The sequence below is a fragment of the Natator depressus genome, chromosome 5, assembly GCF_965152275.1.
Source record: "Natator depressus isolate rNatDep1 chromosome 5, rNatDep2.hap1, whole genome shotgun sequence".
NCBI classification, from domain to species: Eukaryota; Metazoa; Chordata; order Testudines; family Cheloniidae; genus Natator; species Natator depressus.
The window spans coordinates 98,101,788-98,119,392 of NC_134238.1; the positions used below are offsets into that span (position 1 = coordinate 98,101,788).

The 17,605-nt window shown below is 42.9% G+C and overlaps 1 protein-coding gene across 6 annotated transcripts in view; it reads right to left on the reverse strand.

The window, feature by feature from the left end:
• The window catches only part of TJP2 (tight junction protein 2), a 91,680-nt gene that overhangs the window by 54,646 nt on the left and 19,429 nt on the right, over positions 1-17,605 (reverse strand). For 2 of the 6 annotated variants that reach the window (XM_074953278.1, XM_074953274.1), the window contains one exon: positions 15,611-15,731. The exons of 1 other annotated variant lie outside the window; for it this stretch is intronic. Coding sequence is in view for 1 of the 5 variants with exons in the window: in XM_074953272.1 (XP_074809373.1) it covers positions 1,170-1,229 (60 nt within the window). In the remaining 4 variants the exon portion in view is untranslated. Of the gene's footprint in view, positions 1-1,169; positions 1,344-15,587; positions 15,732-17,605 lie in introns of those variants that run through there. 3 more of the 6 variants (XM_074953273.1, XM_074953275.1, XM_074953272.1) reach the window with 2 other exon arrangements.

The window sequence follows — 17,605 nt, forward strand, 5'->3', positions numbered from 1 at the left end:
GGTTTTTATTTTATTTTAAACAGGAAAGAAAAATAAATGATAGTTCAGGTGACAGCTGATGTTTGTCCTCACTACTATACTGACATATTGTATACTTATTAAAAACAAAACAAAATAAATCCTACCACAAAACATACAGGAAATGGTCTTAGACTACCAACTGATTTCAGAAATCACTAAACAAGCCAACATATGGAAGTTACTTTTATTTACTGTGGCCCTGGTCATATTTTAACTGGGGAACTAGAGATAAGAAACTGTATTTCACACTGATAATCACCTGAGCCCCCAAGTCCCACAGTCCATTTATACTAAAAACAAAAAAGAAAGTTAATTGTATGACACTTAAGTTAGTTATTTTAGTTTGGGAGAGTGCAAAAAAAGCAAATATTATTTTCTTTCTTTTTAACAAAAATTAAAGTTAATGGCTTACATGTACAGTAGTTCTCTACTCCCAGTAAAGACCTACTTTTGTCCAGAGCACAAATATGTTTAAAAATATAGAATGCATGAAGTCAAGCAATTGAAGTTGAGTCTCAGACCAAAAAAACAAACCAAAACATATTTTAGAGCATTCCAGGAAGGATGTTAATTACAACAAAGCCCATTAGGGTTTGATTTAAACTGAAAATCCAGGAATGTCATAATCCTTCAACATTAACCCATGCTGCTGCTAAAGAGTTAGAAAATATAGATCTACAATTGGTGGAGCAGAACAAATCAGCCTAACTTCAGGCCCATAATAACTGGAAACTTTTTTTCTCATATCCACAATTCCTCTGTTTGTATACTTTAAAGCACCATGCAAACCTATAGCGCCATGAAATTAACAAAGCAAATGCATCCCCAAGGGAGTTTCACCACCAATGGGGGAGGAAAACAGGGCCAGGGCAGCATTTATGTCAACAAAGACAGGATATTGTTGTTACAAAAATTACCATTGTCAACAGTCAAGTAACTTCATAGTCAGCTTTTTATTCATTGAAAGAATTATTGCTATAGATGTAACTGTGCCTGCCAACTGAGAAAGTTCCAGCTACAGCAGGGCTGAGCAGATCAGCATCTCTGCTATAGTCCCCTGAACTCCTTACAGCTTCACAGAACCCCCTTAAAAGGGGGGGGGGGGGAAGAGAGAGAGAGAAATTATCCCAAAAGAGACGCAAACTTACTCCGAGCCATACTGAGAGCTCCCGCCCAGGGTCCAGCAAGTGATCTCCTCTGGCCAGCATCTCGGAGGTATCACAGTTGGGAGGGGAGAGGCAGACACACCCCACCCCAACCACCCTTTTGGGGTGGCTTGTCTCTTAGCTGCACTTTATTAGGCTAAACAAACTCAGGCTCTTAAGGCTATAATTTCTCCGAGATCCCACCCCCAGAACCCCCCGCACCCTCCGCCGGTGCTGTTAATCCCAGAGCCACGATGCAACTGTAACTAAAAGCCCTTCCATCGCCAAGTGCGACCACCCTGGGGCACCACACTATACTGTACGTCACTACCATTTTCTGTGCACGGGGTGTCGCTTCACCACATACATCTCCCTGTTTTACAGCAGCTTTACCCTATGGGGAAGTGGACAAAAGAAGCCTCCCTGAGCTGAATGGAAATCAGGCTGGAAGGGAAGTAGGGATGGGTGAGGATATTTGTTACAGACCTGTTCCCTCCCCCCTGCAGGTCCAATTGGTTTGCTCCTGGTGGAACCCTGTGCAGCTCCCATTGTAACATTTCTTCTTCCCCCTTAGAAGTTCAGAGAGAGCCGCCTGCGGGAAATTAATTGTTCGCTTTACGCCTCACACGATGGGAGGAGGGAATCGAATTAGCCATTCAATGCACCAGCTCCAGAAATGCTGCCCCCTTTCAGATCAGGTGACCCCATTTCTAAGGAAGTTTGCAAAGTAATTAGACTGCTGCGCACAGAGACATACTGTCCATCAAGCCCTGGCCCCGGTTATACTGAAGTAGGAAGAATAGCTGAGTCAGAGACAGAGAAGCTACTCATGAAATCCCAGGCCAATAATAGGACTTTGTACTATTAGAGCCATCCCAAAAGATGACCTGAGAGCATTTCACAAACATTAACCAATTAAGCTGTACAACGATGCTCGGAGGTAAGGAAGTATTTACATTCCCACTGGCTAGGGAAGTATTGCCTAGTCTACAGATGGGGAAACAGGTACAGAGAGGTAAAAGGACTTGCCAAAGGTCAAATAGGAAGTTTGTGGCCCTATTATTAGCAGAATATTTACACTCATCATATTAAGCCTAATCTAAATTTGACTGGTTATTTATAGCTTATGGGTTTTGGGTTTTTTTTAAATGACTCAGTCACTCAAAAGTTTTGGCACATTTCTAGTCTATAAAAACATTTCCCCTTCTCTGCCTCCCTGAAAATTCACCGTTTCCAGGACTTCCTTCCCATTGCCCAAAACTCACATTGTGTGGTCATCAATAGCATCCACTGACTGTAATTAAATGTATTCCTCTCCCCTTCCACATCAGGTGTTCCTGATCTGGGGATTTCTTTTTCCTGATTTGGATCATTATACCTCCCTATGTTTTCAAAGCTCCTCCTGAATGACTACAATAAATCTGGTAAAACTTCATTTTTGAGCAACCCATTCATATTCACAGTGGCTAGCATCTGTGATCGCTTTTTTCCTCTTAATAAAAAGAATTAATCTTTTACTAGAAAAGGATATTATGTATTCAAGATCTACACTGGAAGACAGACTTTTAGATGGGCAATAGCGTTACTGGAACAGTGTCTAATCTTTTATTATATATGTTTTAAATAATTTCTAAATAATTCACTGTTGCCCCACTTTCCACAAAGTAATATCTTGCAACAGCAGAGATCTCAACATTATAGTTTTCGTGCCAAACACAGGTATGTTATGCCTGCTTAAATGTAGAAAGTTTGATATTTCTTCCTAATAAAAGGAGTACTTATGGCACCTTAGAGACTAACAAATTTATTTGAGCATAAGCTTTCGAGAGTCTCTAAGGTGCCACAAGTACTCCTTTTCTTTTTGCGGATACAGACTAACACGGCTGCTACTCTGAAACCTTCCTAATAAAGTTTGTCATCTAAAATGTTACTTTTCTCCCCATCCAGAACAAACACAAATAAAACAAAACAAAATGCTTTACACATGGACAGCTGTTTTATATGTAAACTTTTACATTAATTCAGAAATTGAATGGGCTAGTACAAGGATAAGAAAAGCAAGCAAGGAGAAATCTATGGCCAGCAGAGCTGAGGACTGTCACAGGGCATGGCTCCACTCCCGCCTTCTCCCCTGCAGAAACTGTATGGACTGCAGTGGTTGTGCATTCACCGTACCCTTTTATTTTATTTATTTCCCTCCACTATTTCTACAACAACCCCTGTGAACAATCTATTTACAGCACCAACTCTGCTTTTTGGCCTTCTCCCCAGGACCTGAGGGGAACAGAGGTCTCCCACCCTTGAGGCCTCCATGTTGCTGAGCTCAACTAGCCCTAGTCCCCTCTCTCTCCTCTTTGACATGTCCTTCCTGCCTCTTTATCAGCCTTGGTCTGATGGGGCAAATTGGCTCCTCCTCTCATTCAGCTGGCCAGCCCAACTGTCTGATTACCCCCATCAGCTTTCTCAAGGGGAACTAATTAACATCTGAATGATTAGAGTGCAGGCTCACCAGTTCACCCCCTGCACTCTGTCACAGGACAAATTAGGAGTTTTAAGAATCCCAAGAATGGTATTGGTCCATTAGTAGATGCGAATGGTAGAACTCTCAATAATAATGCAGAAAAACCCCAAATATTTATTGAACACTTCTCTGTTCTGCACTGGGTGTGGGAAACAGATAATATTGTCTCATCACATGCTGATGGTAATACCCTTTCAACTTCACTAGTACCTCTATAGGATGTTAAACAGAAGCTACTAAAGTTAGACATTTTTAAATCATCAGGTCCAGATAACTTGCATCCAAGAGTTTTAAAAGAGCTGGCTGATGAGCTCACTGAACTGTTAATGTGGATTTTCAATAAGTCTTGAAGTACTTTTTTTTTTTTTTTTTTTTAAGGGCAAAAGAGATGACCTAGGTAATGATAGGCCTGTCAGCCAGACATTGATCCTGGGCAAGATAATGGAGTGGCTGATTCAGGACTCGATTAATGAAGAATTAAAAGAGGGTAACGTAATTAATGCAAATCAACCTGGGTTTATGGAAAATAAATCCTATCAAACTAACTTGTTTTTTTTTTTTCTGAGATTACAATTTTGGTTGATAAAGGTAATAGTGTTGACATAATCTACTTAGAAGTCTTTAAGCCATTTGACTTGGTATCACATGATATTTTGACTAAAAACCTCAGTCAACATAAAATTAACATGGCACACATGAAATGATTAAAAACTGGCCAGCTGATAGGTTTCAAACTGTAATGGTAAATGGGGAATCATTAGTGAGCAGGTGTATTTCCAGTGGGGTCCCACAAAGATCTGTTCTTGGCCCCTTATGCTATTTAACATTTTTAATCAATAACCTGAAAGGAAACATAAAATTATCACTGATAAAGTTTTCAGATGATACAAAAATTGGGAGAGTGGTAAATAATGAATAGGACAAGTCACAGATACAGAGCAATCTAGATCACTAGGTAAACTGGGCACAAGCAAACATGGGTTTTAATACAGCTAACTGTAAATGTATACATCTAGGAACAAAGAATGTAGGCCATACTTACAGGATGGGGGGACTCTATCTTGGAAAGTAGTGACTCTGAAAAAGACTTGGGGGTTGTGATGGATAATCATCTGAATACAAGCTCCTAGTGTGATGCTGTGGCCAAAAGAACTAATGCAATCCTTAGATGCACAAACAAGGGAATATAGAGTAGGAGTAGAAAGATTATTTTACCTCTATTATGGAGCTGGCACTAGGCATAAGCAGACTAAACAACTGCTTAGGACATTGAGCCATTCAAGGGGGCCACCTATTAATTATTAGTATGTGGGGTGGGGGCAAGATATTCCTGCTTTGGGCCCCCAGCTGGCTAGCACCAGCGCTGCCTCTATATTTGCCGCTGGTGCAACCATTGCTCAAATAATGTGTCCAGTTCTGGTGTCCACAATTCCAGAAAGATGTTGATAAATTGGAGAGGGTTCAGAGAAGAGCCAGAAGAATGATTAAAGGATTAAAAAACATGCCTTATAGTGATAGTGATAAACTCAAGGAGTTCCATCTATTTAGCTTAACAAAAAGAAGGTTAAGGGGTGACTTGATTACAGTCTATAAATATCTACATGGGGAACAAATATTTAATAATGGGCTCTTCAATGGAGCAGATAAAGTTATAACATGATCCAATGGCTGGAAGTTGAAGCTAGACAAATCTAGACTGGAAATAAGGTATAAACTTTTAACAGTGAATGTAAATTAACCATTGGAACTACACCTCTACCCCAATATAACGCGACCCGATATAACACAAATTCGGATATAACGCGGTAAAGCAGCGCTCCGGGGAGGGGCGGGGCTGTGCGCGCCGATGGATCAAAGCAAGTTCGATATAACGCAGTTTCACCTATAACGTGGTAAGATTTTTTGGCTCCCGAGGACAGCGTTATATCGGGGTAGAGGTGTATTTACCAAAGATCCTGGTGGATTCTCCATTACCAACGATTTTTAAAACAAGATTGTATTTTTTCTAAAAGGTTAGCGTTAGGCCATAGAACTTCCCCGTAATTGTTCCTATGTTACACAGGAAGTCACAGGTTTCTCAACCCATGTGTTGGGACCCAAAATTGGGTTGCCAGAATATTTCAAAGGGTCATGTGGATGCAGGGCAGTAACTAGGGCAAGGTGACACCCAGGGTGCAAAGCTCGGGGGGGGGGGGGGGAAGAGAGAGAGACAAGCCCTGCAGCAAGCATAGTATTGCCACCCTTAACTTCTGCCTGGCTGCAGCGCTGCTTTCAGAGCTGGGTGCTTGGCCAGCAGCCGCTGCTCTCTGGCCACCCAGCTCTAAAGGCAGCGCCGTTGCCAGCAGCAGCGCAGAAGTAAGGGTGGCAAAACCATACCATGCCTAGTTATAGCACTGCGTGGCAGCTCCTATCCCATGGGGCTGCCTAGGCTCGCCTCCCTGCTCCAGGCACTGCAACTTCTGGGGCCCCAGCACCACCCAGGTGGCCCAGTCGTCATGACAAAAGCAGTCTGAGTAGGCCAAATTTGAGTGAGCGGCACTGCAACCCCGTAAGCCAGGTCACATCTCCACTCACACAAATTTGGTCAAGTCTGGGGGGTGGAGCGGGGGGCAGGGCCAAGCCTGAACAGCGCTGCAACCCTGGAGGAGCAGAGAGCCAAGCCGAGCCAACCCCAAAGCACAGGACCTGCAGAAGCTGCCGCTGTGGGATGAGTGCTGGGCAAGACCCCTCAGAAACCACATCAGGGCCTCCACCCCAAGACTATTTACTGGATCGCAACAGGGCATCAACATTTTGAGCCCAAAAACACTGAGAACCATTGGACTAGATGATCACAATGGTCCCTTCTGGCCTTGGAATCTATGAGAAGGATGTAGATCCAGCAGAGTTTATAGAACACAAAGCTAAAGCTGGTATGGTATGCAGTGAAAGAGCATATTTTCTCTATAGTATATTCAGAAACTTGCTGAAACTAGAAAGGAACGTACAGAAGCTTTGAAAGGGAGGACTCCGGCAGAAATCACACGGCTTGATTCAGAAAAAGGGACTGTAATTTTCTCTCTCCAGCTCTATAATTCAACCACCAGAGCAACGCAACTCCAGGAGGATGGGGCAAAAGTTGGTTGCAAAGAACTAAAGCTTAAAAAAAATTGCTTCCACCCCACACCTACCCCAGACAGAGAGGCCTCCTGTGCATATAAGATGCACAGATAAGGGAAGAGAAGACAGCAGTTGAGTAATACAGGGAGCATACAGATGTAATAACACTTCAGAAAAGTGCAAACAATGTATTACTTTGTTTGATGTGTCCACATGCTTACAGAGAAAACAATGGAGGATTTCCTGTACACCAGGGATTCTCAACCTTTTTCTTTCCTCCCCGCCCGCAACATACTGTAAAAACACCACGGCCATGGGAGGGGCAGGGGTGGCTCCAGGCTTCAGCTGCAGGTGGTGGTGGTGGAGGAAGGGCTCTGGGTTTCAGCTTCAGGTGGGAGCTTCTGCTCCACAGGGCTGAGGGGGGGTCTTGAGGACTTGGGGCTTCTGCCCCATGGGGTGGGGGGTGGCTTGGGGCTTTAGCCCCATGGGGCAGCTTCTGCTGGAGCTCTGGGGTTCTGCCCCACGGGGAGTCGGGACTCAGGCCTTCTGCCCAGGGGGCAGGATGTGCTGAGGCTCATGGCTTTAGCCCCACAGGGCGGGGCTCACAACTCCAAGCTTCAGCTGCCAGGTACCCAGGCTCAGGGCGGCCCTGCTTGGCAGCCCCCCAAAAAGGCTCACGGACCCCCAATAAGCCAAGGATCCCTGGTTGAGAACTGCTGCTGTACACCAAGCCTTGTAACTCAATTCTTCTCTAGTTCAGTCTCCAAATCCTTCTTTCTAAACTATCCTTCACAGAGAGTACTGCTATGCAGCAGCACCCTGAAAGGGCAAAATTTGTAATGAGGACTTAAATTCAGAACACACACTTGTCTTCAGCTCGTTCCATTGCAGAACAACAAAGCAAAATTGCAGCCAAATATTTTATAGAAACAACGTCCAATCTTTTCATCCTGAGGGACAAACTTATTTCAGGAAGCCCATCGTCCCTTCTCTCTCATTTTCTGTACTGTAAAAGGAAGAGAAATCATCTGCAAGTCCCCTGCCAGGAATTTATGTGGTAAGGGGAGGGTAAGCAATCCCCAGCAAGCATAGAGCATGAGGCTTGTTAAGGGCAGGAATGCAGCATGCTCCAGCTATCCCCAGCCAGCAGGTGGTCCCTTGGGGACCATAGCCAGCTGGCACAAGTTAGAGAAGACCCCATGCTGCTCTCAGCTTCTCTTCCTTTTCCCCACTCCTGGACTACCCTGGGTGGAGGAGGGTAGCGGGTGGGAGGCGAGCCATCCCTTGCTAGGTCCCCTCCTAAGCTCAGGCAGAGCTAGTCAAGCTCCTATCTTGCTCTCCCAGGAGCTCCCTCAGCCTGGCTGGTAAGCAGGCAACGGAGTAGCCACAGCTACCATTCTCTTCCCTCTTCTGCAGTGCCGGGGATGTGCTGACCCTGAATGGCAGGGAAGGGACAGCAACTGCTCAGGTCACTCCTGGCTCACACCAAAGCTACTCTGGGTGCAGCAGAGAAAGCAGTGGAGCAAAACAGTGCTCCCAGTCTCCGCATAGTGATAAATCAAAGCCGAAGCAAAGCCACACGGTCTGAGGGCATGTCTCAGGGAGCATATTTTTAACACATAGGAAGAAAACGTGTATATCACTCACAAGTTGCCCTTGAAGGCCCCAATTTAGTGCCTGGAGGACCATAAGTGTCTCTCCGGCCACAATGGGATCCATTCTGTATCATATAACTAACACACCCACCGACCCACGACTAAGTCAAAACATAAGCCACTGTCAGCTTCACACCTAGGGCTTCTCCTGCTCACTTCCTAACACCACAGTTAATTCTCCCTCTCACAGGTCTCAGTGCCTTGGGGACCTGCAAGAGAGAATATTCTGAGGGAGTGCAGCATGCCCTGCTGGAATGTTACCTAACTCTCTGAAAATCATTAAGTGGGAACACTCGCCTGTCCCCCCCTTACATGCAATACTGCAGTGGGAATGGTTATGCAAGAGCAGAACTACCATTTCAAAATAATAGTATAGCATTCTCACTGTCTGTTCTAGAGGAGACTGAAGGGATATCTGTGAACCACAGCTTACACAATCTAGTCATTATTTTACATGCCAAACAAGATGAAGAGGCCACCGCTGCAACTCCATGTGCACAGGGGCATTGCAAGGAGTGATATTTTAAAATCAATCCCATTCCTAAGAGAATTAAACATCACTGAACTATATGACAAGTGTGCAAACAACTCTCTCCATAACCTCACCTCCCATTGTGCTCTTTAGTTTAAATACACAAAGCAGACATTGAATTTGACCACAGGCGAACAATCTACATTCTGTGCAGCAGCAATTTAGAGAGATGACTTGCTGGAGCACATGGTCATGAGAAACCCGTTATTATTTCTGCAAATTATCAAATATTACTGTGAATGAAGGAATTGTGCAGCCACCAGCTTCAGCAAGAACACTCCAGACTGTAACATTTTAACATTATTTTTAATTTGTATCTTGTAGTAATCAGCACACACACTCCTGCCAAACAATATTCCCCATTGACCGGCAACTGGTTGTACTAATCAAAACCAGGTGGTTATTTGTTATGTTATGAATTATGCTGTATTTTATCATTTCTGAACTGTGCCTTTTTCCTGGATTTTCCAACAAACATATTTATGTATTTTTACATGTAATATTTATGTCAATGTCATGATTACCAGGCAATGATATATATAGTGGTAAAATCAGGGGACTAGGAACACTTCAGTGAGAGATGCCAGTGTGACATATCAGGGTACAATCTAGACTAATGAGTAGCTGTGTCATCCCTACCCTCTAACCTGGAGGTGCCCTTTACAATGCCTTGCTGCTCACAAACAGCCTTCAGCGTGTAAGTTGCTCCCAGCTATGTCTCTGTGTGTGGTGCAGCCAGTCAGCTACACTTTAGCTCTTACCAGCCTTAAAAATCACCACAGGGTGACCCCAAAACACTCCGTGTCTCAGATTTTCCCCAGAAACATATATGTCCCATACTGCCCAACCCTCTCTTGGAGAGTACAAATACATTGTATTTGAGTCCATTATTCCTTTAAAGGGAATAATATGCACACATTACCCCAAATGAGGTTACCCAGACACTTCAATTTGAACACACTGGATTAGATAAAACAACAAAACAAGTTTATTAACTACAAAGAGAGATTTTAAGTAATGATGCATCAAAGTCAGAAATGGTTACAAGAAAAAGATAAAAAACTCTTACTAGTATCTACTTAAGAAACTTTCTTAGTTGCAATGCAAACTTTCTCATCATATGCTCCAGCAGATTACTGACCAAACTCTCTAGGTCAGGATTCCTCCACCAGCGTCCAATTACTTCTCCCCATTTGTCTCTTAGGTGCAGTAAATGCGATGGGCAGAGAGTGAGAAGGATGCCGAGGGGTGTTTGTCCCCCCTCTTTATAGTTTCAGTCTCTCTCCTGAAAAACATCTCCATCTGATAACCAGGAGCCAAAGAGGCTATGTGGAAGGATATTCCCTGCTTGTTTTTTCACCTGCTTTAACTTCCTTTGTATTCCCTTCCTGCTTGATGACTCTGTTTACTGCTTAAATGCAAATGAACCAGAGCACACATTCCTTTGTTTAGGACAGACCTGTTTGCCAACTTCTGCTTGGGTAGGGCTGTGGGGTTTGGAATGTGTGTTAACAACACCATACAGTGGGATCTTATAACTTCATATACTATGTTGTCACACACATTTTACCAGGACAATATTGGCCAGCAATTCATGAGTTTTCAAATGATACCTTACAAGGCATACTTTGTATAAAGATTATTACAATAGTGAGTAGGGTGTGACTACAGGGGTATATTCTGTTACAGCTGGATACTTGTGAGAATTAGACCACTTATTTGGGCACCTAAATAAGGACTTAGAAGCTTAATTTTAGGCATCTAGTGTTAAAAATCTTAGCCCAGAAGATCTAGGTTCTATTCCCAGCTCTTCCTCAGATTCCTATATAATCTTGGGCAGGTCAGCTGTGTCTCTCAGTTTCCCCTATCCATAAAATGGGGCTAACACATACCACAGTAAAATTAATTAAGATCCTCTGATGAAAGGTGCTATCAATTATCTTGTAAGAATACCATGCTGTTTAGCCCCCTTCCCCTACATCATAGATTTTACAGGTTGATGGCAAACAGCATTCCAAATTATACGTAAAACAGTGTCTAGCCTTAATGATTGAAAGTGATGGATTTATTAATATCTTTTATAGTGACTTGGGGGGCAGAAGGCATACAATAGAATGAGCCTTCAGCACTGCTTAGGGGACTAGCTAGTGCAGGAATGCCCAAAGAAGTGCAACATACAAGCTACAAGACATACCATACTGATGCTGCACTCAGCTTTAATGCAGAGACACAGCATGCAGAGATTACAGGTCTCTGTGTACAATGTTTGATTTTGTTCATCACACATCATAATCTGTTGTGTCAATGGGATAACAGCCACTGTAGAACTGCAGAGGGCACTTGTGGCTACTCCTAGTCTGGCTTCTATGACTACAGAAGAACCACTACCAGATAGCTACACGTTTTCAACTCTGCCCGGAAAAGCAGGTTATTCTTTTTCAGTGTAGAGATGCAACACAAACGGAACTGAAAATTTTAAAGTAGTTTATATTAATGTAAGAGTAGAGTGAGAAAATGTGCTAAACTTTAAGATGAATTGTTATGACTGGCACTTGATTACAGTTCACAAAGTGAAAAATTTTTTCAGCCACTGTGACAGACTAGGTTAAAAACTCACTGCCGAGAGATCACTACATTAAGAACAACATTATACTTTAAAGACCAAGATACCAAACCTATCAATTTGTTTATAGTGCTAGTTTAGAGCTCCTTGGCCACTTTGATTACATAAGATTTTTAGCAGTGAGCCCAGAATTTTCTTATGCTAAAATACAATCCAAAACATCATGAGCACATAGTACCAAGCAATGGTTTACTCTGAATAGATTTTCACCGACTGTATAATGTTGAAATACATGCAACAGCATCCTGAACCATAGCAAATGGGAGAGGCAGTACAGTCTATTGTACAATAGGCAGAACATGGACCAAATCCAGACCACCAGATGCTTTTGAACAGACCCCGAAATCTTTTTATCATTATTGTTGTTATTTTTTAATTATTTTCTCTGAAGTCCAGACCTTGAGAAAAAAAAAATAATTGACGACCCCTGGTCTCCTGGATAGAGCACTGAGCTGGTACTGAGACCTGGGATCTATTCCTGACCCTGCCACTGGCCTTCTAGATGACCATTCTGTGCCTCAGTTTCCCCCATCTGAAAATGGGGTTAACGATACTGACCTCTTTTGTATAATGCTTTGATATCTAGTGATTAAGCTAAGAGCCCGGTATTATTATATTATTATTGTTGTTATTATTATTAAATGCACTGTACTACTAAAAATTTGGAACAAAAAGAGGAGCAATTTTAATGCCATAATTAATATATGCTCTTCTCTCTGCAGAACCACATTAAAAAGAGGACCCACTCAGCACTCATTTCACAGGCAAAACTCCCCTAGACTATTTTAGAATAGAGGACATAAAAACATTCTGTTTAAAAATTATTTTGTTTCCATTGTCCATCTCCTGTATTCTTCACTTCTCTTCCACAGGTCTTGATTATTAATCACATCTGTGAGACAATAGGTTCAAGTGAGAGAAATGGCAATGGGAGTTGATGCAGTCAATTCCACTAGTATTAAAAATCTTTTCCACAATAATCAACGTTTAGGTCACGAGCAGAACAAGCAGACACACCACTGGGAAAGAAAGATCCTGCTTTCATGGAGATTACCATATTTATCAAGGGTAAGTGGAGAGAAATACAGAAAGCATATGACATACAATAAATAAAAAACTTTGCTTGTAAAGAATATCAGTTAAGGAAAAAAATAAGCTCCAACAGGCTTTAGCAGCTCTTTAACCAAGTCGTTCCTTGACAGCATAAATCCACCTTCACAACTCTCTTTCTCCCCTTATCTGCTGTGTCTCATCGCATCACCCCTGCTGATTCAGCACATCCCTGTTGCTATCCTCTCCAAAGCACAGTGTGAAAGTTACAGCTGCACCTATCCCTGAAGAACCCCCAAAACAGGGGGGCAAGGAAATATTGCCTGCCCTCCTCTTGGAGTTAATACTCTCCCAGCATAAAACTGTCTTCTCTGCAGCAGCGGGGGTATTTTTTCAGCCTTGTCATCCCTAGACCTCTGACTTCATCTACATCCTCACTAGGGAATTAAACATAAGCTACCCTTCCCTTATGTTCACCAGTTCATCTGAACTTCTGGGAGCCCAAACGTACATCAGGCTCCGGTGGCTGGATGCATTTTCACCAGTGTGCTAGCAGACAAAATGGGTCTGGTCACTGGAGCCATTTCTACAGTGGACTCCCACCAGTTCAGCTGAACGGGATTTTCAATAGGTTAAACTCCATACTGTAGACAGAACTTTACAGCAGAAAGCAGAGTCTGCCTTTTTGCCTGCCTGTGTGGGTGCAGGTTAAAACAGAACAGGGTCTTGTTCCTGATGTCCAGTGTACAATGCCTTTCCTTCCCACAGGTGTTTTAAGGATTATGCTCTCCACTCATCTGTTGGAAAGTGCAAGGAGGGCTTTCCTGCCGATTACCTCTCCACTGTCAGTGTGCTTCTTCCTTTGACTCCATAAGCCATCTTAACAAAACTTAGGTTCTAAATTCATATGGCTAAATGGCCAAGAGATCAGAGGTTTTTGTTCCTAACTCTACCCTCTTCAACAAAAATAGAGCAGGAGGCAGCGATAGCTCAACACAACTGGATCAAAGTCCTTTACTTGTTCAGGTAAAACTCAAGATTTGAAGGCAGCACAAGTTTCCAGGTTCTCAATAGCCATGGCCATACCGGGCACATTGACAAAACAAAAGTCCCACCAGTTCTAACAGCAGTTCAGCTGAACCATTTTTAGAACTGATGGTAATCCTTATGTCAGTTTCCCCAGCGTAGGCAAAGCAAATATGTTTTTTGTAAGAAAAGTCCTGCTAGAAAGGGATTCATAGAGTCATAGATATTTAGGTCAGAAGGGACCGTTATGATCATCTAGTCTGACCTCCTGCACAATGCAGGCCAAGAATTTCACCCACCACTCCTGCGAAAAACCTCTCTCCTATGTCTGAGCTATTGAAGTCCTCAAATCGTGGTTTAAAGATTTCAAGGAGCAGAGAATCCTCCAGCAAGTGACCTGTGCCCCATGCTACAGAGGAAGGCGTAAAACCTCCAGGGCCTCTTCCAATCTGCCCTGGAGGAAAATTCCTTCCCGACCCCAAATATGGCGATCAGCTAAACCCTGAGCATGTGGGCAAAACCCACCAGCCAGATACCCAGGAAAGAATTTTCTGTAGTAGCTCAGATCCCACCCCATCTAATATCCCATCACAGGCCATTGGGCTTATTTACCATGAATATTTAATTACCAAAACCATGGGGATCTCAAACCCCATTTTCCTATTTGTAGTGTTGAGGCAGAGACTCTTACTTAGCACCATCTATTCTTGCTTCTAGATTATTAAATTAGATTAATCAAAGCTGCTAGTGTGTCAGATACACTATCCAACAAGTTCTTGCAGCCTATCACAAGTAACAGACACCCGTCACCACAGAACTTGAGCAACATCTTAGGCGTCTCAAGGCCAAGATTAACTTGTATCATGCTCATGTAGTAGGATACGATGACCCCTATGCTCCTTTAAAAAGTTACCTTCTGTTTATTCCACATGAAACCAAGCTGAGCATCTGTTTGACATTCTCCTCAAAAGCACCTGAGACAGGGTTTCAAATGCAAAATGTTCTAAGATGCCTAAAAGATACATTTACCTTAATGATGTACTATGAGAAAATATATGTGGCACAACACTGTGCTCTCTCTGGGTATTCTGTGCTATCCATGACTCAGTAACTGAGTAACTCACAATCGTTTTGCCCTGTGTGTGTCGTTTAAAGTAATTGATTTTCTCGACACACACCCATACCAAATATTTATGTTGGTTGAAGACATTAACACAGATGAAATTAAACAAGTACTTAGATGATATTTTAGGAGCAAAACATTAGCTAACAGATGAACGAATCCAGGGATTGGCAATCTTTGGCACGCGGCCCGTCAGGGAAAGCCGCTGGCGGGCCGGGACAGTTTACCTGCAGCGTCCGCAGGTTCAGCCGATCGCAGTTCCCACTGGCTCCGATTCACCGTTCCAGGTCAATGGGTGCTGCAGGAAGCGGTGCAGGCCGGGCCACCTCTTACCACAGCCAGCATGGGCCTGGAACGGCGAACTGCAACCAATGGGAGCTGCAATCGGCCGAATATGCGAACGCTGCAGGTGAACAAACCAACCTGGCCCACCAGCGGCTTTCCCTGATGGGCCGCCTGCCAAAGGCTGCCGATCCCTGAACTAATCCAACCCAGTGTATCATTATTTACTTGGCACCAACATACTTGATGTTTTGCAGACAAGGTCTGTACATCAAAGAACCTATGTTATGCACTACCAAACTTTAGAGTATGCATGTATATATTGCTCCTAAGTTATAAGGGAATTCCAATAGAATTACATCGGATCACTGCTTGACCACCTGAAGAATACAGCCTGATAAATCAATTAAAAACCACAGCTGAAGGAAATAATGATAATTTGTCACGTATCATAAAGCATTAGCTACAACATTTTACAGATTTCAGGCTGATGACTTTTTCCTAACTGACCTTATGGATCTGTTAACTAGTACCTGGTGAGGAATGCTGCTTTTCGACACACACTGTCTATTTCTGGTCAAGCGTTTTGGGCTTGAGGTACAGCTGTTCACCCAGTCCCTCTCGCAAGGGGATGGCAGGGTAGTAGTCTGTTTCCTGAAAAATAAAGTTGCATTTAAGTCAAGTATAATCACAGTGAATGTGTCAAGCTGTCCTGCACTGACTCAAGGCATGAGCACCAATGGCAGGGCAGACTGTTAAGAACCAGGGCACAAACCCCAAATGGTTGTGAGCTCTATACTTCGATTTCACCAACCAATTATCAAGTGTAAACTCCTTAGGCACTATAACAGCCTTAACATGAAATCATAAACAGTCTCCTTGGGTACACCGACTCGTCTTGCCACCCAGGTGAGCCTACCTTTGTGATAGATGGTCCCTTACACCAAGTATCACAGCAATATTCTGGTTACTTCAGTCCCAAAGAACAGTAATTTACCCCATGCCAACTGCACTTTAGATCTCACACCAAAGACAACACTTGTAGCCAATCCTATAATAAACTATCTAAAGATTTATTATATACGAAAAGCAAATGACAATTATTTACAAGGATAAAGCAAGTAAATATATATAACCACAAGTGAGTTCCAATCTTAAGATTCAAAAAGTAATAGAAGCTCCAATAATAAGCAAGCTCTATAGGTCTTTTAGGGCTAACCCTGTCTAAGCACTGAGATCTTTTGCTTACGCCCCCCAGGGTCCAAGCCACATAAAGATTTAGTTCCTTATTAGGAGTTTTTATTCCCTTCCCCCCTCTGCTTTGAGCTGCAGACTCAGCTGATGGGAGGAAATCTCTTGCATCACTCATCTTAATGGAGGGTTTGAGGGGGAAGAGTAAACAACAAAGTCTTTAGTCCTCTCTAACATTCCACACTAGTCCATCAAATATAGGGGAGCCTTCCTTGATGGGCAGGACATAAAACCTCTGTTGGAGACCAGCATTTCACACTAGTCTGGTGATTTATACAATTACAGAGGCTTATAAAAGAAACGCTCAAATGTTACCTTACAATATGGATACCGATATTATAACTCACAGGCATTCCATAAAGTCTAAACACTAAGCACACCCTTATAATTCTAATGCCTATTTTAACAATACTAACACACAGGTGAGCCAGACTGGTTCCAGCTATGTATTTGTCAGCATTCAATGGAGACAAGGGGACCTTGGAATGAGCTGGCACCTGGCCTGTGAGCATCACAGAAGAGTGATCATGAAGCCTGGAATACGGACATCCATAAGAAAAGGAAATTAAAGCAATTCCTTCTAAGTTAGCTTGTCTGCTTGAACTGTCCCTGGCAGTAAAGTGGAAATGTTGCCTGCCAAAGGGGAATCTTCAGCATTACTATTATTTGCTATGGTAGTGTCTAACCAAGTTGGCAGCCCCATTGTGCTAAGTGCTGTACAAACACAATGAGAGACCGTAACTCCCCTAAACAGCTTACAATCTAAGCAAGCAAGATAGCCTGGTAAAAAGGAAGCATTATCATCCCCATCCTGACGCAGCACATACCGATGATGTGACTTGCCACGGTCACATAGGAAGCCTGCAGCAGAACTGAAAACGCAAGCCAGGTTTTCCAAGTCCTGTCCTATGCCTTGACAATAAGGCCAGCCTCCTTTCCAAAACAGCTTATACAAGGAATGTGCTCAATCTCAGTCGAAAGATATGGTCCTACAGTCATTTGGCAGAGGTGGACTCAACTGTACACGGACTCATCATTTATACATCCTTCTGCTTAATAATCCACAGCCACCTCTGGTTAACAAGATAGCAGCAAGAAACAGATGGTGAAATAATCAACAGAAGAAATTCTTCAATTATTTATTACCTAAAGAATTTCTAAACCATATTTTATTTATCTTTTGAGTTTCTCACCCCACTCTGTTTGAGCATAGCTATGTCAAGATAGCAGATTTTTAAAAAAGTTAAATAGTCTATAACAACAATCTATTTGGACTT